The sequence below is a fragment of the Podarcis cretensis genome, assembly GCF_951804945.1.
Source record: "Podarcis cretensis genome assembly, chromosome: 17".
Taxonomy (NCBI): Eukaryota; Metazoa; Chordata; class Lepidosauria; order Squamata; family Lacertidae; genus Podarcis; species Podarcis cretensis.
Window position 1 is genome coordinate 40,382,799 of NC_137187.1, and position 21,909 is coordinate 40,404,707.

Genomic DNA, 21,909 nt, shown 5'->3' on the forward strand with positions numbered 1-21,909 from the left:
ATTGGAAAAAGTTTAAAGTTTATTTATAGAAATATGGTAAAATTTATGAGTGCTAGAAAAATGTTGGAATGAAATTATATGGCTTTAGTAGAAGTGTTATAAGGAGTTAAGCATAAATAAGTATTATAGTATTAATGGAAAATAAGGTTAAAATAAGTTAAGATATTTATATGACAGAAAATAGTGAAAGATGGAAAAGAATTGCTGAAACAATTAATAGAAATGGAATACAAAAAGGGAGGTGAGAGGAAGTCGATGAAACAAGGGAATGAAAGATAAGGCATTGAAATGGTATGATGTATGTTTTTTAAATTGTTTTTGTTCTGTTTTGTTTAGTTTAATGCGTTAATGTTGTGTGGTGTATTGTTTATATATTGTATTGTATTGTTTTTTCTTTCTTTTGTTTTTTTCTTCTTTTTTCTCCTTTTCTTTTTCTTCTTGCTTGTAAGGTTTAAAAGCAATAAATATTTTTTTTTAAAAAATATTTGTGGAATTTGTTCATCCCCCCCCCCAAAAAAAAATATAGTCCGGCCCCCCACAAGGTCTGAGGGATAGTCTCCTGCTGAAAGTTTGCTGACCCCTGCGCTAGACAACTATGGGTACCTCTGGACGACAGAGTTTATTGGTTGCTAGTCATCTTCTCACCTCTAAGGATCCCTTGGGTTGAGATATAGCAATTGCCATTCACACCTCTGCAACTCTGGGCCTACATTATTATTGTATACTCGTTTACGGCTACCCTTTATTATTTTATTTCCAATCCTGATTCCTATAATTCTAACCTTAGCATTTGCCCTTTTCATTACTGCCACATGCAGTAGTATTTGGAAGAGTTTCAATACAAAACAAAACAAAACCCACCCAAATGATCAATGGAATGAAGAAAGCTTGCAGCATTTGGAACTTTTTAGAGAAAAGGTGAGTAAGAGGCGACATGATCAAAGTTTATACAATTATGCAAGGAGGGAGAAAGGGGATAGAGAGAGGTTTTTCCCCTCTTCATACCACTAGAGCTCATTGGGAACATCCAGTGAAGTTGAACGTTGGAAGACTCAAGACAGATTTTTTAAAAGTACTTCATACAGTGTGTAGACTATGGAACTTGCTCCCCCAGGAGGCAGCGATGGCCATTGACTTAGATGGCTTTAAAAGAGGAGGAGAGGGCCCTCCGTGATACTAGCCAGGATGGAGGCACCAAGGCTTCCTAATCCCAGCTGCTGGAAACCACAGAAGGGGAGAGATGCTCTTGTGCTCAGGTTCTGCTTGCTGGTTTCCCCCAGGCACCTGGTTGGCCACGGGGCGAACAGGAGGCTGGACTAGATGGCTCCTTGGCCTGACCCAGTAGGCTCTTCTTATGCTCTTATGCAGAATTGACATTTCCCATGATCCTATTCACAGCAAGTTTAGGTCTCTGTCTACCAGAGACCACCTTTTCCCTGTTGTTCCACAGTAACTTTTAAGACCAGCCACAAGCACATTTTTGACAACCCTATTTGTAAGGCATGGCTGAACAGCCAGGGCACATACGACTTTTTATTGCTGTGAGACACCAGCAAGATCATCCTCTAATCATGTCACTTGCCTCGTCCCCCACAATGTCCAAGCAGTAGATAGCGTATGACTGCAAGAGTTAGGTTTTATGTGAAGTGATTAGATTCAAACTATTCAGGAACTCATATATACAGCAGTTCACAAGTATCTGAGCTTCCCTGCCACTAACAAATCAGAATGGCATTGGAGCCACTCCATGAATTCCCACCATGGCCCGCAACTGATGCTTCATAAATCAGACTATACAGAAAAATCAAATAGGATAAATAAGATCATTAGACATTTGTCTAGTGAGTGAGAGAGGCAAAAGTCTCCAGTGTGTCCTGTGCCATTCTAGAATGAAGCAGCTGCCCTTTGGCTTTTCTGATTCAGGCAGCAAAATGTTTCAGCATGCCAGCCCACCATGCAGATCCAGTTGGGCAGCTTGCTGGTGCTACAATTGACTGCTCCAATGCCAGCTCTGCATGCAGAGAGGCCAGGGGAAATACAAGCAATTCTTAATCATGACTCTGGCCACCTGCAGCACCTACAGGCACCTCTTTACCCTTGCTTTGACACACTTTAAAAGGGTCAGAAAGAGAGAATAAGCAACTGTCTGACCATCCTATTTGGGACTTTGGCTTCCATCTTCTTCCTTTGTGACTGTCTCATCTTCTCATCCTGGCAAAGGAGGAAGAGGAAGGCAGGCAGAATTCACAGCATACTGGGAACATGGAAAATAAAATGGTTTTTCTCCTTCTCCCTTGTCACAAACTGCCATATCCTAAGAGGCTGGCTGTTCAGCCTAATACCACATGAATCTAGCGAAACAAAAAACAGACCTCTGTCAGTACCAAGTACAAATTTGTAAGCCAAAAGGATACAGACAGGTTACAAATATATAAAATGTTTTATTTACTGTCTTCAAGAAAAAGGAGTACGTAGTGCGGAGAGGTTTGCAGGGAGGGTCATAAGGGTAAAAATCTACACAAATACCCTCCTCCTACTGCCCTTCCAGTTTTGGGGTAGAAACTTTAATCTTCTACTCAAATAGACTCCATTGCCCCTGCCACCCCCCGCTTGAGCTGTGTTGTTAACTTGATGCCGTATTCCACCAGGAGCCCCTGGGTGCCACAGGGTTGGTAGTACCAGCTAAGGAATGTGCACCCCCCCCCAAGGGATGGTGGGACCCTGTAAAACGCAAAGTGCCGTCAGCGCTGTGAGAACTTTAATCCTTCCATGTCACTCAAGTTCATCACTCAAATTCATCACTCTCTTCGGGCTCATGAGGGGGTTCTGCAAGGTGATCTGGAGGAGGGAATAGAATTCATTAGAGATCCTTTATAGCGTACATGATCCCTCAGGTCACTGCCAGCACAGCGTGTTTGGCACCTACCCTCTAAAGCTAGAACACAGATATTGTAATGGGGTGGGAGGAATTTGCCTGGTCTTGGCCATTCTCCATGGAACTGCCTTACATGCATGATTCTTGCTATAAGTGCCAAGGGGTTCTGGGCTGATTTCTCAGTCCTCATGCTATGGGAGGCAAAAGGGCCCACACCCCTAGAAAAAAATTGGGGCCCCCCCATTCAGTGGTAGAGCAATATTGCTTTGCATGTATGAATTTTCACATTCAATCTCCAGCATCTCCAGTTCACCACCCCACAATTATTATTATATATACATTTATGCCCTGCCCTTTTCACTGACAGGGATTCAAGGCAGCTTACAGATAAAATGAGATTGTATGTTGTTGACTACAACTCCCATCAGTCCCAGCAAGCAGTGCCAGTGGCCAGAGATGATGAAAGTCCAGCAACACCTGAAGTGCCACAGGACCCCCTCTGGGCACCTCTGAATTACAGGATCTGAGGGAGGAGGGCAGGAACACTGCCAGGCATAGCAAACAGCACTAGGTTAGATTAGAGATACCAATGATAAAAAAGGTACTTTTTCTACATAAAACACATTTTATAGAAGTCTCTGCCACAAGATGTGATGATGGCTTTTAAAGGGGGATTAAACAAATTTATGAAGGACCACTATTTTAGTAACCATTAGTTACAATGACTAAACCGTATAGAACCTCACTATGCAATACGCTTCCCAAATCAGGTAGCGGAGGAGGTGACTTAGTGGGGGGCAGACACCCCCTTCCTGCCCTCCTTGGCCACATTAACTCTTCTCATCTTCACATGAAATGCAGGCCGAGATGCAGACCCCAACCCTTCTAAAATAAAAAAGAAACTTCCTGGTCCACCACAGGAAGGCATGGCAAGCCCAGGGTGGCTGAGACCACATGAAACATAGGCTTTGTGTGACCCAAAACTACAGTCTGGGAAGAAGTCAGTGTGTGTGTCGTGTGTCCCCTCTATCAAAGAAGGAGGCAGTTCTTGATCTGTTTCTGTGAGAAAAGAGAAGTCAAGCCTGAGGGTACTTGACCCAGAAGATTTTCTTTTTTGGTGCCATTTCGGCTGCACGCCCCCCACCCTCAGAAAAATGCAATTTCACCCTGAAGCCCTCTTGTGATTTGCTCCACTCTCAAGTGCAGTTGGCTATATTATATTAGCCTTCTAGCCTCATTATTCACCTATCCTAGCATCTGTGGGGAACCTAAATTCTACACAGAAAAAATATGTCAATAATAAAAATAAATAAATACTGCTTGACTTATTATAATCAGTTTGAGAGATTGGTTTGAGGTATCTGAGATTTTAAAGGTTGGCATTTTTGACAAGGCATAGTTAAGCTGCAGGTGGGCACAGGGGGGAGGGAGAAGAGATAATGAAGAGCAGAAGCAGCTAAGGGGAGGCAGATATGACTGGAGGCCTTGAGAAAGGGGCTGAAAGCCATCCTGGATACAAACAGCAGACTTTGAACAAGGTGGGTTTTGTAATCTCTACTCTCATGAGGGCTAGATTTCAATGGGTCTCTTCTATGTAGGATTATGTCTGGATTCAATCCTGTCTGTTTCAGATTCTATGCACACATGTCCCTACACAAACATGACATCCAGTGCGCATGGCTCAGGCAAGAGTGCCCTTGCACCACACATATGTTCAACAAAGAGAGCTCAACACCTGCTTAAGACTTTTCATTCTATTATGGAGGACAAGAGGCAGGTGCAAAAATATGCACACAGAGTACTGCTGGGCGGGATGAAACGGAGGGGAGATGATGAATTGATCTGCCTTTTTGAACAAGTCTCTACCTAACCCAGCAGGGTCATTTGGGAGACTGACTAGTGCCGCCCTCCATCTGCAGAAGCAGCAGCGGGAAGGTTACCTTCCCCTGACACTGTAGAAGCAAGCACATCCAGGCTGCTAAGCTCTCCGTCGCGGTAGAGTGCCAGCCGTTCCATCATACGCCTCCTTGCTGGGTTGATGACGATCTGAGGGGCAGAGTCGCCTGCAGAGAGAAAGGAGCCAAGCACTGAGTGACAACTGGCCCAGATGTTAAGACCATCATCAGAGGCCCAGCTCTGGGTGCCTCCTCCACCTCCTGATGGGAGGCAGTTCTTGCCAAGGCAAAGGTCTTCTAAGTGGTGTTACCACATTTATGGGACTCCCTTACTTATCTGTTTAGCTGGTGCTGACTAATGCTAATTGAAGAGTTTTATTTTCCCAGGATTTTTTAAAAGATGCCTATGGTTTTACTGCTGCTTTTAAACTGGAAGTAAAGAGAAGGGAGTCCATGATGGATGACAGTTTCTTAAAGGTGAAATGTTGAAAGCCCAAATGCAGACAGTTCCAACAAGAAAGAAAAGTGGGAGGCATCTATAGAACCAGTGTGGCTACATAAGGGACATGAGCTGAGAGTTAAGCAGGGCATGTATAAGAAATGGAAGAAAGGGGAAATTACTAAGGAGAAGTATACAGAAGCAGCCAAGAGGAGCCAACAGCAGGGAGGTCAGATGGGCTAAAGCTCAGAATCAGCTTAGGCTTGCAAGACAGGCTAAAATAATAAAAATAAAATGTTTCTTTGGTTGTCCTTGAAGCAAGAGGAAGAGCAAGCAAGTAACGGGTCCTCTGCATGGAGTCCTCTATTGGGTGCTATTGGGTGACACAGAGAAGACAGACCTACTCAACACCCACTTTGTCTCCATCTTCACCCAAAAGGAAAGCAGTGCCCAACCTGGTGATAACATAATAAGTGATGTAAGGAGGGAAGTAAGAGAACACCTAGCTTCATTAAATGAATTCAAATCTCTTAAGCCTGATGAGCTGCACCCAAGGATACTAAAGGAGCTTGCGGATATTATCTCAGAGCCTCTGTCTATAATCTTTGAGAATTCTTGGAGAGCAGGTGAGGTCCCTGCAGTCTGGAGGTGGGAAAATGTTGACCCCATCTTCAAAAAGGAGAAAAAAGATGATCCAAGTAACTACTGACCAGTGAGTATGACATCAATACCAGGAAAGGTCCTAGAATAGATTAATTAAATGGCTGGTCTGTGAGCACTTAGAAAAGGATGCTGTGATTACTTAGACTGAGCATGGGCTTATCAAAAACAAGTCATGCCTGACAAATCAACTTTCTTTTACTGTTAAGAATTACAAGCATGGTGAATCAGGGGAATGCTGCAGACGTAGTCTACCTTGATTTCAATAAGGCTTTTGACAAAATCCCCCACAATATTCTTGTGAGGAAGCTGGTAAAATGTGGGTTGAACAAGGTAGCTGTCAGGTAGATTTGTAGCTGGTTGACTGACCAAACCCAAAGAGTACTCATTAAGGGTTCCTTGTCATCCTGGAAAAAAGTTACAAGCGGGGTTCTATCCTAGGTCCATTGTTACTCAACATCTTTATAAATGACTTAGATGAAGGAATTGAAGGGATGTTAATCAAATTTGCAGATGACACCAAACTGGGAGTGGTAGCTAATGCTGCAAAAGACAGAATCAGAGTTCAAGATTACCTTAACAGATTGGGTAAAGGACCAAAACTAACAAAATGAATTTCAATATGGATAAATATAATGTTCTGCACTTAGGCAGAAAGAACCAGCTGCACAAATGTAAGATGAGGGACACATGGCTTACTAGTAGTACACGTGAAAAGAATCTAGGGATCTTAGTGGACCACAAGCTTAACAAGAGTCAACAGTGTGATGCAGCTGGAAAAAAGCAAAGCTAGAATGTCCAGATCAAGGAAAGTCATGGTACCACTCTCTTCTGCCTTGGTCAGACCACACCTGGAATTCTGTGTCCAGTTCTGTGTGCCACAATTTAAGAAGGATGTTGACAAGCTGGAATGTGTGCAGAGGAGGGCAACCAAGATGATCAAGGGTCTGGAAACCATGAATGGTTAGAAGGAATGGTTGAAGATGCTGGGTAGGTTTAACCTGGAAAAAAAAGAGAGATGATAGCCATCTTCAAATATCTCAAGGGCTGTCACATGGAAGATGGAGCAAGCTTGTCTTCCCCTGCTCTGAAGGATAGGACTTGAACCAATGGCTTCAAGTTACAAGAAAGGAGATTTTGGCTTAATATCAGGAAGAACTTTCAACGGACACTGTTCAACGGACTCCCTTTCTGGCAGTGGAACAGACTCCCCCAGGAGCTGGTGGACTCTCCTTCCTTTTAAGTTTTTAGGCAGAAGTTGAATGGCCATCTGTCATGGATGCTTCAACTGAGGTTCCTACATTGCAGAGGCTTGGACTAGATCAGTGTTTCCCAACCTTGGGTTTACAGCTGTTTTGGGACTACAATCCCCATCACCTCTAGCTAGGAAGACCAGTGGCCAGGGATGATGGGAATTGTGGTCCAAAAGCTGCTCAAGACCAAAGGTTGGGAAACACTGGACTAGATGACGCTGCAACTCTATGATTCTTTGTTGTTAGGTGTGTCTGCTATTTTGCTGTTATTTTGTTAGTCATACAGGAGGGCTTTTAACTTGGTGGTGGAAGCTGTCATAAGAATCTTGTACTGAAAGAAAGTTTTTTTTTAAAAAAAGAGAGAAATAGACTAATGAAGTTAAAATCAAGAACAGGGCAGGAATTGTCAAATTATAGTTGGTGGTGATACCACAGAAAAATCTGGTCTGAAATGTGGAAAGGTAGGGGAAAGAGATGTCAAAAAAGAAGCATGTTAACAGGTTTCAAAGAGGGTAGCCGAACATACCATAGTTCTTCAGATGCAACTAAGAGGAACACTCTTCAGGCTACATTAGAATCTGCTTTTTATCACATCTTCATTGATGGGAAACGGCTCTTCAGGGTTTCAAATAGCAGCCTTTGTTAGGCCTACCTGGAGATGCCCTAGATTGCACCTGGGACCTCCTGCATGCAAAACAGCTTCCCTCAAACATTCTACCAAGTCAAGAATGCACTTTTGCAGGTAGTGGGCCATCTGTTTAATTTTATTATTTCTAGATCTGAAAGCAAGAAACCAACAAAGAAAGAAAGAAAAAGGAGGAAGGGCCTTCCAGTCTTGCAGAATTGGGTGCAATACACTTATCTGCACACCTGCTTTAGAATCAGCTGTCCCCTATCCTGTACTATGGTCACAACCCCATTTAAATATAACTTTTGACTTAGCATTACTGTGTGTGCTTTATTCATCCCTTTCAGGCAAATTTGTAACTCTTGGAATGTTTTGGGACTACAATTCCCATCATCACTAGCTTACAGGACCAGTGGTCAGGGATGATGGGAATTGTAGTCCCAAACATCTGGAGGGCTGGAGTTTGCCTATGCCTGCCCTAGGGCTCAAAATAAAATGATAAAGAAGAACTGTTCCGTTTGCACAAGGTTATGAGCTGATGTCATTTATGACAGCAGCTTACAGATAAAAATAAGAACTGCTAAAACATAGAAAATTTAGAATTGGAATGTCACTGTTCTGTAACAGTTACTTAATATTTGGTTCAATTAAGTACAATGCTTGAAAAATGCTTGTTATTTGCCCATGCATGTCCAGTCAGTTGGCCAATCCACCCTGAAGAGTGGGGGAGGGACTGAAGCAGCCTGCAGTGCCTTACCCAGTTGGCCTACAGAGATATTCCCTCTGGGCACACTTCTGTAGCTCAGCAGCCTCAGGCTGCCCTCCAGGCTTTCATCACTCTCCTCAGGCTGGTTGAGAGGCCTGGAGGTGTAGGAATCCTCTTGTGGAGTATGCAGCTGTCTCAGGGGTTGCAAAGTGGGAAAAGACTCTTTGCACAGCAGTAGTTGGAGCCTCTCTAGCTCTTGGTATACCTTAAAGACAGGAGGAGGAGTAAGTTGGCAGAGTGGGGTGCTCAAATAAGAAGACACAGTAATTTCCCAGAATACCCAGCAAGGTAAAAAAAAAAAAGTTGGGGGGCAACCCCCTTGCAGACAGAAAGTCACATTCTTTCCTTGAAGAAGAAGAGTTTGGATTTGATATCCCGCCTTTCACTCCCTTTAAGGAGTCTCCAAGCGGCTAACATTCTCCTTTCCCTTCCTGCCCCACAACAAACACTCAGTGAGGTGAGTGGGGCTGAGAGACTTCAGAGAAGTGTGACTGGCCCAAGGTCACCCAGCAGCTGCATGTGGAGGAGCAGGGAAGCGAACCCGGTTCCCCAGATTATGAGACTACCGCTCTTAACCACTACACCACACTGGCTCTATTTGTTCCTACCCCATTGCTGGCCTTGACACTCAGGGCAATGCTAAGGCCCAAAGGACAGAAGGCAGTATATACAGTGCAGCCTCCCCCAGCCGGGACCCTCCAAATGGTTTTAGACTCCCTCCAAATAGTTTTAGACTCCAGCTCCCATCAGCCCCAGCCCCAGATGCTGGGAACTGGAGTGCAACCACATCTGCAGAGCATCAAGCTGGGAAACAGCAGAAACCACAGTACCAGTATAGAACCAACAGCTGTGGGTATAAAAGAAAACGCAAGGTACAGTAAATATGACAGCAGGTGAAGCAGGAGCCCCAAACACTTATTCGCTGTTCCTAGAGCACTGGCTGCCGCCTGCACTCCCCGTTACAGTGGATGTTAGGCCTGTCAGGACTGATGGACAGAAGGACTTGTCCATAACGGCTTCCTGGGGCTGAAGCTCCTCTGTGGCACCCCCCCCCCCCCGACCAGGCAAGCTGGGGATGGGGGGAATGGGAATCCAACAACCTCCGGAAGGCAACAGGTTTCCTAGCCCTGCCCTGTGGAATAAGTATGTGTCTCCTCCCCCTCCTTGTGGTTTCCCACCTATTTAAAATATTATGGCCCTGCTCACAGAAATGTGCAGGTAAGGAAGAAACACATATATTCCAATTCACAGACTAAAATTCAGCCAGGACTGGAAAGTATCTTAAAACCCACAGCTCTTTTTTTTTAAAAAAATAATGTTTATTACTTTTAAACACTACAAAAAAAGAAAAAAAGAGACAAACAAAGAATAAAAACAATACAATACAATATAAAAACATTACACAACACTAACACCATAAACAAAACAAAACAAAACAAAACCACTTTAACACACATCATACAATTTCAATGTCATATCTTTCATTTACTTGTTTCAACGACCTCCTCACACCTCCCTTTTTGTATTCCACTTCTGTTGATTGTTTCAGCAATTCCTTTCTATCTTCCTCTGTTTTCTACCCTATAATTATTTTAACATATTCTAACCTTATTTTTCCCTAATACTCTAATAATCTATTTATACTTAATTCCTTATAACATTTCTACTAAAGCCATATAACTTCATTCCAACATTTTTCTAACATTCATTAATTTTACAATATTTGTATAAATAATCTTTAAACTTTTTCCAGTCTTCTTCCACCGACTCTTCTCCCTGGTCTCAGATTCTGCCAGTCATTTCCACCAGTTTCATATAGTCCATCAACCTGGTGATCTTCTGTCCGATGCTCTTAGCTCTTTTCCAAGTCCCTTCTGCAGATCTTCTTCGTATTTATACAAAAACTTTGTCTTCTACTGATCTTATTTTTATTTTCCTTCCTTTGAAGCTGAAGAGTAGACCTTGGGGAAACTCCCACCTGAAGATGATTTTATTTCTTCTCAGCAAGGCAGCCAAATCTCCGTAGTTAGACCTAAGATCCAAAAGGTATTTCGGGGCGTCTTTAAAAATTTCCACTCTTGGCTGTTGTACTTCTAGGTTCTTCTGGTAGTGCCAACAGTCTCTTATTCTGTTCTTCTCTTTTTTCCCTCCTCTTCCAAGTCTGAAGGCCCTCACAATTTTAATCTCTTCTTGACCCAAGTCCAAGTCCCCAAAATCAGCAAATTCCTGTGTGAGGAAATCTATCATACTTTCCTTCTCCAATTCAGGTAGGGCTCTGATCCTCAAATTCGTCTGTTTTTCTTTAAATTCAATCATAGCAAGCGTCGACTTATGATCATCCAGTTGCCTCTGTAAAGCTGGGACTCTCTCTCTCTCCAATTGTGTTACATTACGTTCAGCAGCAACGGCTTTCTCCCTAGCTTCCTCCGCAGTCTGCCATGTCAAAGTAGATTCCTGTATCAATTTCTGGATGGTTTCTGTATTGATATTCACCTTTTGTCCCAAATTATTTATACTTTCTGTATTTAAATCGATTTTAGTAGTTGCAGCTTCCACTTTCGCATTTGTCACGTCTACTTTCTTGTTAAGCTGTTCCAGTGAATCATTTATCTTATTTAATGCAACCGCTAAGGCCTCTTCTATCGACATTCCTCTTGATTTTGAATATGCTGGTACAAAAGCAGTAGTAGAAGAAGCAGGGGGGCCTGATGTTGAGGCTCTCCTAGATTGCTGCCAAGTCCTCCCAAACCTTAATGTTTTTTCAAGAATTGACTGGTCAGTTTTTTCCTTTCCATTAACCATAACACTTAACCGATTCAAGGTCAGTCCCAAAGTCTCACAGTTTTTTATCTTGCAGCTGGAAATTCCCCCAGCCCAGCTCTTGTAACAGTTTCAAAGGCTTCCTCTAGAGGGAAACAGTTTCTATTTAAGTTAGTCAGTAATGTCCTTTTTTTAAACACAGCTCAAGCAATGAAATTAGTTTCAATTTTCAGTTACTTTTACTCCTTTTTAAAAGCAGACGGAGACTGTAGAAACAATGTATTTCTCTTATTAGCTAGCTGTCAACGAACAATCGCTGTCAGTGAACGTTCCAAAAAATGTCAGTCCTGCTATGCGGCTTCGCTCCGTGGAAGAAGCAGACGATTCGAAGCACCGTGCCGCTCACCCCACGTCGCTCCGGACCCCCGAAACCGGGTTTCCCCACGATTAGGGGAGGCGCAAAAGGTGCCCACCGAATCCCACGTTCACAGGCTTCTCCCACCTGCGATTTTTTACGGGTTTCCGCCTTCGCCGTGGCGGCCAGACCCAGATTCCCACGGGGCAAATTCCTCCCGATCAGAGGAATTCCGCCATTACCGGAGGTGCCAACCTGGAAGTCCCAAAACCCACAGCTCTTTAGTGGCTCAGCTCCAAGCTCACCAGTAGTTGGCACAGAGGGGACTCCCAACAATTATGAACAATGCCCAGGCTTTGACTTTTGAGAGTGGGATTCTGTAATTGTGGGGGCACAAATAATGCATAAACACCCTTGCTTGCCCAAATGGCTTTGGTAAGAGGGTGAACACCACCAGTGTCAGTTTTACTCACAGCAAACATGAAACATGGCTAACTATTATTGAGGACCTATTTGTAATGTCAAAGCAAGCTTTGCATATCCATCTTTTAGGACATTTATTGTGGTCCAAAATAGGCAGATGAAATATCACATTAAAAACTTGCAGACACCGAGTGGTTTTGCAAATTCTTCACCATAAGAGAGAGAAAAATATGTAACTGCAGGCTGCAATCTTTGATGCTTATATAGCTCTTGGCTGTAAGAGATCTGGCTCCAACTGCTTGACTTAAGTCCTTTCTAATGAATGGCTCCTCTGTTATGGACTGTTGAAAAACATCCCAACTGCTAAGGTTTTAAAAATGAGCATAAAAGCTGTATGGAAAGATGGGGTTTAGAAAAAAAGGAAGCAGTGGACCAACAGTATGTAAATGTTGTGTCATCTGTGTGTGCGTTTATATAAAACCAAACACTACAGAGACAATAGCAAATAGTATGCAAGAGTAATGTGAACCTGAATGGGGAATGAACTTGGAAGTGAAACGCAAAAACACACAAAACCAGAATCACAGATTTACCCTGGTGTCCCACTTCTTTTTCCTATTTCACAGGTGGGTCCAAGACAGGGATTTGTCCAATCCAAACCCAGCTTAGTTTACTGGAGCTCCCAGAGAAAAGGCCTATATCAGGGCTGGGGAACATTTGGCTCTCCAGTTGTTGGTGGACGACTTCTATCATTCCTGGGATCTGTAGTCCAGCAACAACCAGAGGGCCACAGGTTCCCCATCCTTGGCCAAAATGCTCCAGCTCCCTCCTTCATGCCACCTACCTCCGTCATTGGGGGCCGGTGCTTGGCCCTTGGGTGGAGGCACCGGCAAGCCAGGCTGCCCAGTGCTGTGCCCAGTTGCTCTGGACAGGGCCCGGCCCGCGGGTCTGCGTGCTTCTGGTATAGATGAGTGCCAAGCTGAGCAACTTGGGACAGGCTGGAAGAAGCTGTGGCCAAGGACAGCTGGGCTTCCTGCTCCTCTTCTTCCTCATTCAGAAGATCTTTCTGAAGGCAGAGAGAGGGATAATCCGTTGGAAAAAGAGGAGGTGGGAAAGCCAGCAAGGATGGAGCAGCATCAACACTGACTGTTTGGTGTCAGAAGGAAAACAAGCTGCACATTAATAAATGAGTGGCAGGCCGGGGGCGGGGGGGGGGCGCGAGAAGAGAATAATTTCTCACCAAGTACTTGCTGTGTCCACGTGAATCCAGCTCCATAGATCGTCTCCCTGTCAAGATTTCCAACAGGACCTGGTAGGGGTGGGTTGGTGGGAGGAAAAGGAGCTGCACTTAAAATAAACCGGAATGCATAGCAAGGAAGGGAAAGAGAAACTGGGGTTGGGGGTTTCCCTTCTTTCCCCACATTCTAGCTTAGCCAACCAGACAGGATCAGGCACTCTGAGGATCGCATCCCTTGGGCTCACTTCCAATGCTCAATTTGTGTATTAAAATTGAAAGACAGCAGCTTGTTGTCAACATGGGTTGGACTGCAGGGCCAGTAGCATCAACTCTGCACACTGACTTGACCCCCTCAAGTCCCCCCCCCAATCCTCCCCAGTATTATGAGCAGGCAACTGAGACATGGTCAATCAATTCAATTTATTGTATACAGCCAGTGACAATTTTGTGCATGTCCAATGGAAGCGCAACCACTGACGTGTGGGTCCTTTTGCACCCAGAAGAGGGCGGAATGGAAGTGGAACAAGCTTATGCGCACTCCTCTGATGCATGTGGGGGCCAGAAACAGAATCCCCACAGAAAATAGTCACTGCCTGTATAGTCTAAGGCCTTCACGATGAACAACAGAGGGCAAAAGCAAGGCATTCCTCTAAAACCACACAACGCAAATCTATAAAACTCTACAGCATAAAAGTCTGCAACATAAAATTTAAAATTACAATGCATTAACATAACTGGAATAAAGCTTCTTAGCTGCCAGGGCAAATTTGGTTACCAGATGTGTAATTTGTAGATATTTATCAGCTAAGAGTTTAACTATCACTTCCTGGGGGTATCAATCTGAGAACCAATAAAAATAGGAGATAAAAATTCTCTGGGCACCGTATATAAAGAGCAAATCAACAAATGGTGCAAGACATCCTCGACCTGATTACATCCATAAATGCGTTTCCATGCCATCTGAGGTATTCCAAGGTATCTCCCCTCTAAGGATGCTGAGGGCATCTGCTGAAACCGAAGCTCAACAAAGGCCCTATGCAATTGTGGGGAAGGTAGTGAGGCCTTAAATGGTTGTCCTTAATTTGAGGGTCCCAAACAGAATAACAGGCAGCGATTGTGAATGCTCTGGCTTGCTTGGCGTCATGGTCAAATATCCAATTTCTAAGTTCGCTAAGGGATAAATATTTCCCCGCTTGGAGATTTCAAGCCCTAAGCTTGTCTTGACACTCTTGTACCCAACCTCCTGTCCTTAGCTGCTCCAACCAGCTGAGCTTGGTGAGAGTATGGTCCTCAAAGTCTATGCCAGTAGCTAAGATAGGCTAGATCAATTCTGGCCGCTATTGAGGGGAGACCCAACTCAGCTCTCGGATGAGCCAACAGAGTCCCAGGAGGAAACCCCAATACCTGCCTCATACATTTCTTTTGTAGGACTTCTCGTTCAGATTTGACACCAGTTCATCAAATTTCAGCCCCATAAAGCATTGGTGCAGTATTCTTTGACACACAGATATTGAGGGCAGGATTTAAAAGCTACATAGAGGATCTTATATGGACTTTTGATAAATTTACAAATTAGCTTATACAGTACATAAACTTGATCTACCCTTCCTAAATCCTGCTTGTTCATCATGAATGATGGCTTGATTACTGTCCCATTCTTGGATTTTATTTAATAAATAACCTGATTATAATTTGGAGGCCACATCTAGCAGTCTAATAGGTCTATAGTTGTGAGGGTCTGAAAGGTCTCCTTTCTTGAAAATGGGAAGGACTATACTGGTACACCAGCCACCCTAAAGAGATGCTGCCAGCTGTGTTTATGCATGTAAATAGTTTTGCCAAAATTGGAGAGCAGCAATTTACGTCCAAAGAGAAAACCGCCGGAGGAATCATCTTCTCTTGGTGCTTTCCCAAGCCAGTTAGGGAGAGTTATGGGGGTGGGAGTAAAGACTCAAAAAGCTTATCCACAGAGCCTCCTTGAATTAGGTTCCAAAATTTGGATTTGTTCCTCTCAATAGGAGCAAGACCCAAAGATTTTCAACTATTTTCATAATGTACCCTTTTTTCCTCCCCTAACAATGTTTTATATTCTCGCCATTGCTGTTGTAGAAGAGAAATAGCCTCACCTGAATGGGCAAACTGAACTTGTCTTATTAGGACAGTTCTTTTTTCTTGGACTTACAATCCCTATCAAACCGACTCCATGTGCTTGGATGTTTTAGGGTGGGAAGTAGGAATCAGAAATGGTCTACATTCCCTGGTTATATCCTGATGTAGCGCACAAATATTCCAAGTCCTTTCTAGAGTTTGCTGATGTAGCTTTTGAAGTTTGTCTGTGGTCATCATCTGTCTGATATTACAATCAATTTGATGGGTCCATTGCAGCCTTCTCTCAGCTTGGGAGTGGCCCACCATTTCAGACTCTGTCAAGGGGTACTATTAAAACATACCAACTGATATTTGCAAATTAAAGAAAAATGTTCATGGCTTGATTTAGCTATGGCCCTGAGACACTGGCAGGGTTCTCCCCTTCACACCCCTTAGTAGCTCACTTCCATTTTGCCTTGTCTCACACACAGGACAGACAAAGAGTCTTCCCCAAAGGATGTGCTCTCACTGGGCTGGAGTGTGTTAGATGATCAAGTGGTCAAGGGGCACCCCCATCTCCCAAGTTGCCAATTCCTAGTTTGTACTTTCTGTCTCTGAATGAGCTAGATAGGTGAACAAGGGCATAGCTCCAACACATGACAGTTAGTCCTTGTAAGTGTTCCTGCAAGATAACAAGCCTTCAAAGTGCCAGAATTTTCACCTAGCACTGAATTCTTGGAAAGAACAGCTTTCCAAACAAAGCATATTCTTTCCAACACGCCAAAAGAGGGAATTTTCCTAACTCATCATATTCTCCCTGTGCCAACCTCCCCACACTCTTGAAGTCCTGGGATGGGTGCTCAAAAGGCAAAGAAGCTGCAGGCCCAGATGAAATACGTGTGTGTGTGTGTGTGTGTGTGTGAGAGAGAGAGAGAGAGAGAGAGAGAGAGAGAGAGAGATCTACTCTTGCACTTTAGGGGGTTGGACTAGATGACCCTTGGGTCCCAACTCTACAACTGTGTGTGTGTGTGTGTGTGTGTGTGTGTGTGTTTGTGTGTTTGTGTGTGTGTGTGTGAGAGAGAGAGAGAGAGAGAGAGCGCTTTGAGAGCAATCCCTTTATAAACGAAAAGTGATATATCGATTTTTTAAATAATAAAATCTCATTTTAGAAGTAGACGGAATGGACGGGAAGGAAAGTGTCCTGTCTTCATGGTGCAGTCTTTGCTAAGCCCCTCCTCTCCCCTCCCCATGTTACTCACCACACCAAAGCTGAAAACATCAATAGCGGTAGAAAGCATCCCCGTCCGGACGTACTCAGGGGGCAGGTAAGCCAGCGTGCCCCGCACAGTCTGCGTCCGGCCCAGAGAGCTGCTCAGTCCTCCCTGCTTTGGTCGGCGGCTAAAACGTGCCAGCCCAAAGTCAGCCAGTCGGGGGGTGAGTGCCGCATCCAACAAGATGTTAGAGCTGCAAGTGGAGGGAGAAATAAAGGGTTTACAACAGGCCACTATACATAGCCTCTCACATTCCATTCTCCATTCTTCATCAAAACCTCCTGTGTGTACCAATTACATTTTGAGCAGCATACATTCTTCATCTTGTTGCTATGAGTTTTGTTCCAGTCATCCACACTGTGAGCCCAGAAAAAAAAGAAATCAATCCCAGTTCAGCCTATTTTGCATTGCCCATTCTGCTCCAGTTAATCATCCAGAAGACGAGGGCTAAGACAAAGCACAAAAAGTCCTGCACTCTGACCACTTATACTTTAATCCAGCAACTCCTCTGGCTACTGAGATTTCACCAGGCACTGCACACACACCTTTAAGTACGGCATATATTTACAATCCTAAAAGGACCAGAAGCTTGCTTCATGAAAAAGAAAAAATGAGATCTCTGGAAAGCTGAATTCTGGGCTCAGTATCACATTCTGTGCTTTTTCTGGAATCATAGCCCCAACTCTGCTTTTAATGGAGATTTGTAACATTTCCACACACACCCAAAAAAAAAACTTTAAGAGATATAGCTTTTGGGGTTTTTTTTACTGGGGCAGGTATGTTCCAAAAAACAGCAGAGTTCTCTTGTGCTTGCTGAAGACAGGAAACCGCAGTGTGTTGGGAAAGGCATGAAGATTTGTGGATGGTGAGCAGATTGTTTTGGATTATAAAAGCTACAGATTTCAGAAGCTTGGCTATTCTACCCGTTAAAATGACCCTGACCTGCTTCTACTGTCTGCACCCTGCTAATTTTTTTTTTAAATGATATTTATTAAAAGTTTAAAGATTACAGAAAGAAGAAGAAAGGGAAAAAAATTTAAAAAAAATTAAAAAAATTAAGCAAAACAAATCAATACAATACAATACACACAAAAAACAACAACAATACATCCAAAACAAAAATAAAAGCAAAAACAGTTAAAAACACATCCAATTTTTCCATTTCTTTGTCTTTCATTTATTTGTTTCATCGACCTCCTCACACCTCCCTTTTTTGTATTCTAGTTATTAATTATTTCAGCAAATCCATTCTTATCTTAATTTATTTTAACCTTATCTTACCATTAATACCATAAAACTTATTTGTACTTAACTCCTTATATCATTTCTACTGAAGCCATGTAATTTCATTCCAACGTTTTTCTAACACTCATTAATTTTACAATATTTCTATAAATAACTTTAAAACTTTTTTTCCAGTCTTCTTCCACCGTCTCTTCTCCCTGGTCTCGGATTCTGCCAGTCCTTTCTGTCAATTCCATATGGTCCATCAACCTGGTGATCTTCTGTCCGAGGCTCTTAACTCTTTTCCATGTCCCTTCTGCAGATCTTCTTCATATTTATATATACGCTTTACTTTATCTTCTGCTGATCTTGTTCTTAATTTCCTTCCTTTGGCGCTGAGGAGTAGATCTCGGGGAAGCTCCAACCTAACAATGCCTTTATTCCTTCTCGACAGGTCAGCCCATTCTCCGTAGTCAAAATTAAAGTCCAAAAGATATTTCAGGACATGTTTCAAAATCCCTCCAAAGCTGGAAGCCCCCACAACTCCGAACTCCTCCTGACCCAAATCCAAATCCCAAAAGCCAGAACATCCCTGTATAAGGGGATCTATCCATCTTTCCTTCTCCAGTCCAAGCGAGGCTCCGATCCTCAAAATCTGACTTTCTCTAAATTCAGTCATAGAAGGCAACAACTTATATTCATCAATTGCCTCTGTAAGGCTGGGGCTCTCTCCACTTGTATTACTTGAGGTTCAACAACCACTTCCTCCCTTGCCTTCTCCACAACTTGCCATGTCGTAGTTTCTGTATAGATGTTCACTTTTTGTCCCAAGTCAGTCACATTTTGTCCCAGATTATCAATTTTAATAATCATAACATCTGTCTTCTTATGAAGCTGATCCAATAAAGCACTTATCTTACAAAATGCAGTCACTAAAGCTTCTTCTGTCGACATTCTTACCCGTTCAAGGTCAATCCCTGATTCTCACGGTCTTTTATCTCTGCAGCTGGGAAATTCCCTAGATCCACTCCTGTAACAGTTTCAAAGACTCCCTCTAGAGGAAACAATTTCTATTTGTATCAATCCTTGTATCAATTATCAATTCTATTTGTATCAACGCAGATCCAGCAACAAAATTAGTTTCAATTTTCAGTTACTTTTGCTCCTTTTTGAGTGCAGAAGGAAATAATGGAAACAATATATTTCTCTTGTTTAGCTATCTGTCTACATAGGTTTTATTCACAGTCAATGAACTTTCCCAAAACGTCACTATTATTGGCAGCCCGTTTCCGGGTTCAAAACGGTGATAATTTATCTTTCTTCGCTCTCTCTCCTGCAGGCTTAGACGATCTAAAATTTCCCCCCTCTTCTCCTGCTTCCAAGGGGGGTTTAACAATTTTAGCCGATGGAAATTTAATCCTTTACAAAAGACTTTCCAAGACTTTAGCTTGCAACCTCTTTGCTTTAGTCTATTTACAAAAAGGGGAGGCGGACTTCCTGTTTAAAACCTCCCCCGTTCGATGCCAAATTAAGACGTTTAAAAATCCAATTTTCCGTTCTACTCACGGGTAGTTGTTTCAAGATCAAATTGTCCACAGGAAAAAGTCAGCGCTCTCCGGCAACAGCAATGCGGCTTCACTCCATGAAAAAAGCAGTCGATTCAAAGCACCGTGCCACTCACCCCACATCGCTCCGGATCCCCGAAACCGGGTTTCCCCGCGAGTAGGGGAGGCACAAAAGTGCACCCTGCTAATTATTAAAGGCCCATCACAATAGCACACAACAGCACTACTGATATGGAAGAATTTCTACTTAGTGCCTTTCCCATTCAATAACAGACCTATCCTTTGCAAAGGATGTGTCCAGAGTTTTTAATACACTTTTATATGCTAAAAACAAGAAAACTGGAATTCTGCACTCAGGCAACCCAAATTCTGCAACCTGCTTGAATTATGCAGATTTAGTAAGTTGCCTAATTTCTCTAACTCTGAGTAATTTATTCTGGCTTTGTTAATCATAGAGAGGGACAACTAGTGAAGCAGAGCACCCAAACCCCACCACTGGGAAATCTCATACACAGACCCTTCTGGCTTCTTCCATTTCAGCAGACTTGGCTCACACTTTTCAAAAAATAAATAAAAAATATGGGGTTTTTAGAAAGCAAAGTTCTGCATGTCTTGTGATGATTCCCTCCTCCCCAAGTCAAAGCAGAAGATGTGAAAAGCAGAACTCTTCCTTCTCATGCACAAAGCAACAATCCTCCAGTTTGGTTTAAAATCATGCCCCATTTTCATCTGTTCTCAGCCTGGGAGACAAGCTCTCCTCCTCTCTCACCTCTTGACATCACCATGAATAAGGCTAGGAGAATCGCTGTGCAGGAATTGAATGGCTCTGGCAGTGCCCACTGCTATATGTAGCCGCTGGGCCCAGGAGAGGCAGGGACCACTCTGAAAAACAAAAATCAAAACAGTAACAGATCAGCAAATGAAACAGTCTTTGGTGCCACCTTCTGAAGAACCCCTGGATAAAAGTATTGAGAAGAAGAATAGAAGTTCAGGTGAGTACCTGTCTACGCAAGTGGTCCTCCAAGGAGCCCTGAGGTAGGAAGACGTAGACAAGGCAGAAATGCCCCTGCTCAGCACAGTAACCAGCAAACTCCACAATGTTGGGATGGCGGAACCTGGGACACACAAGGGGCAGCGTTAAGGAGAAGGAGCTCAAGCTCCTATGTCCCACCACAGTTTTTTTAAAAAACAAACAAACAGCAAGCCTCATGCACAATCCCTGTTCCTGAAACCCCACCCAATAACCTTCCAATTCAAAGTTTTCAGGTCTCACCGGGAAAGTTTTTCCACCTCTGTGACAAAGCTGTTCTTTATTACAGTCCAATCCAGTTCTGCTTCCTGTCAGTCAGATTAGGGAAGGGGGGGGGTGAGAATAGATAAAGATGATCAGTATCACCACTAGGAGCACACCTTCCTTCAGAAGAACTGGCAAGGACACACTGGAAGGCTGAAATCAAAGCATGTGGGGTGGGAATGAGAGAGGTGGCTCTCTTCCAACCCCCCACAACCAAGCACAAAGGACACTGGAGAGACACAAGGAGATGAGGAGTCACCCCAAGGGTCCCACTAGCTCTGCTGCCAGGGCACTCCAAAGACTCAAGCTGCTAGAAGGTCATTCAGTCAGAAATGCTGGGAATTTGAGCTGAGACCTTACATGAGCAAAGTGAATGTTAACTGATTCATCCTTCCATGGACCAGATGGAAGAGAGGCAGGAAGGCTGTGGAAGGCAGCCCCTCCCAACCTGGTGTCCTCCATATGCCGTTGGGCTACAACCTCCATCCGCCCCATCCAGTGTGGACAGGAGTCAAGGGAGTTCAAAACATCAGGAGGATACCAGGATGGTGGAAGGGAATGCAAAGTAAAATGGTCAGGCCCCCAGCCCAGTACTCTTTGGTTATACCTCTTTGAGCCGTTTGACAGCATAGACAGTGTTGCGCAGTCGCGCTTGGTAGACGCAGCCAAAGCCACCTTCTCCAATTTTCAGGGTCTCTGAGAAGTCTCCTGTGGCTTCGCGCAGCTCCTTCAGCTGCCACTCAAAGGGGCAGGCAGGGGACAGAGAGTCAAGGCTCTGGAATTGGGAAGACAGAGAGGAATGAGCTTGAAAAGGGCAGCAGCCCACCTCAACATGTGCTCCTCAAGACAGTCAAGTTCCATTAGCTGCATGGAAGGAGGGCTTCAGATTCCAGCTCCTTGAGGTCTTGCTGCTGGCAGCGAGTTGCTGGAGAGAAGCAATTCTCCAGCATCAGCCCAGAAGTGACAATGCTGAAAGGATGCAGAAAGAGAAAGGAAGGGTGCAGAGTACAAACATGAGGGGGATCAGAAGAGGGCTTAAACAGTAAGGGGAAAGAAAAAGCCACCATCCAAAAATGGCAGGAGGGACGGCAGGTACACAATGGGGAACTAAGCAGTACAAAAATATGACTGAGGAAGAAACAGGTACTTATTTATTGAATTTGTATCTTGACTTTC

General features: G+C 43.7%; 1 protein-coding gene across 3 annotated transcripts in view; it reads right to left on the bottom strand.

The window, feature by feature from the left end:
• Positions 1–2,421: 2,421 nt before the first annotated feature.
• The window catches only part of IRAK1 (interleukin 1 receptor associated kinase 1), a 31,245-nt gene continuing 11,757 nt past the window's right edge, over positions 2,422–21,909 (bottom strand). For 2 of the 3 annotated variants that reach the window (XM_079960205.1, XM_079960204.1), the window contains 10 exons: positions 21,341–21,508; positions 20,713–20,777; positions 20,440–20,554; positions 20,209–20,321; positions 16,639–16,843; positions 13,295–13,363; positions 12,899–13,120; positions 8,508–8,721; positions 4,816–4,938; positions 2,422–2,838 (listed from right to left, as the gene is read on the bottom strand). In XM_079960205.1, coding sequence (XP_079816331.1) covers positions 2,786–2,838; positions 4,816–4,938; positions 8,508–8,721; positions 12,899–13,120; positions 13,295–13,363; positions 16,639–16,843; positions 20,209–20,321; positions 20,440–20,554; positions 20,713–20,777; positions 21,341–21,508 — 1,347 coding nt within the window. In that variant the 3' untranslated portion in view covers positions 2,422–2,785. The remainder of the gene's footprint in view (positions 2,839–4,815; positions 4,939–8,507; positions 8,722–12,898; positions 13,121–13,294; positions 13,364–16,638; positions 16,844–20,208; positions 20,322–20,439; positions 20,555–20,712; positions 20,778–21,340; positions 21,509–21,909) is intronic. The other variant, XM_079960203.1, reaches the window with a different exon arrangement.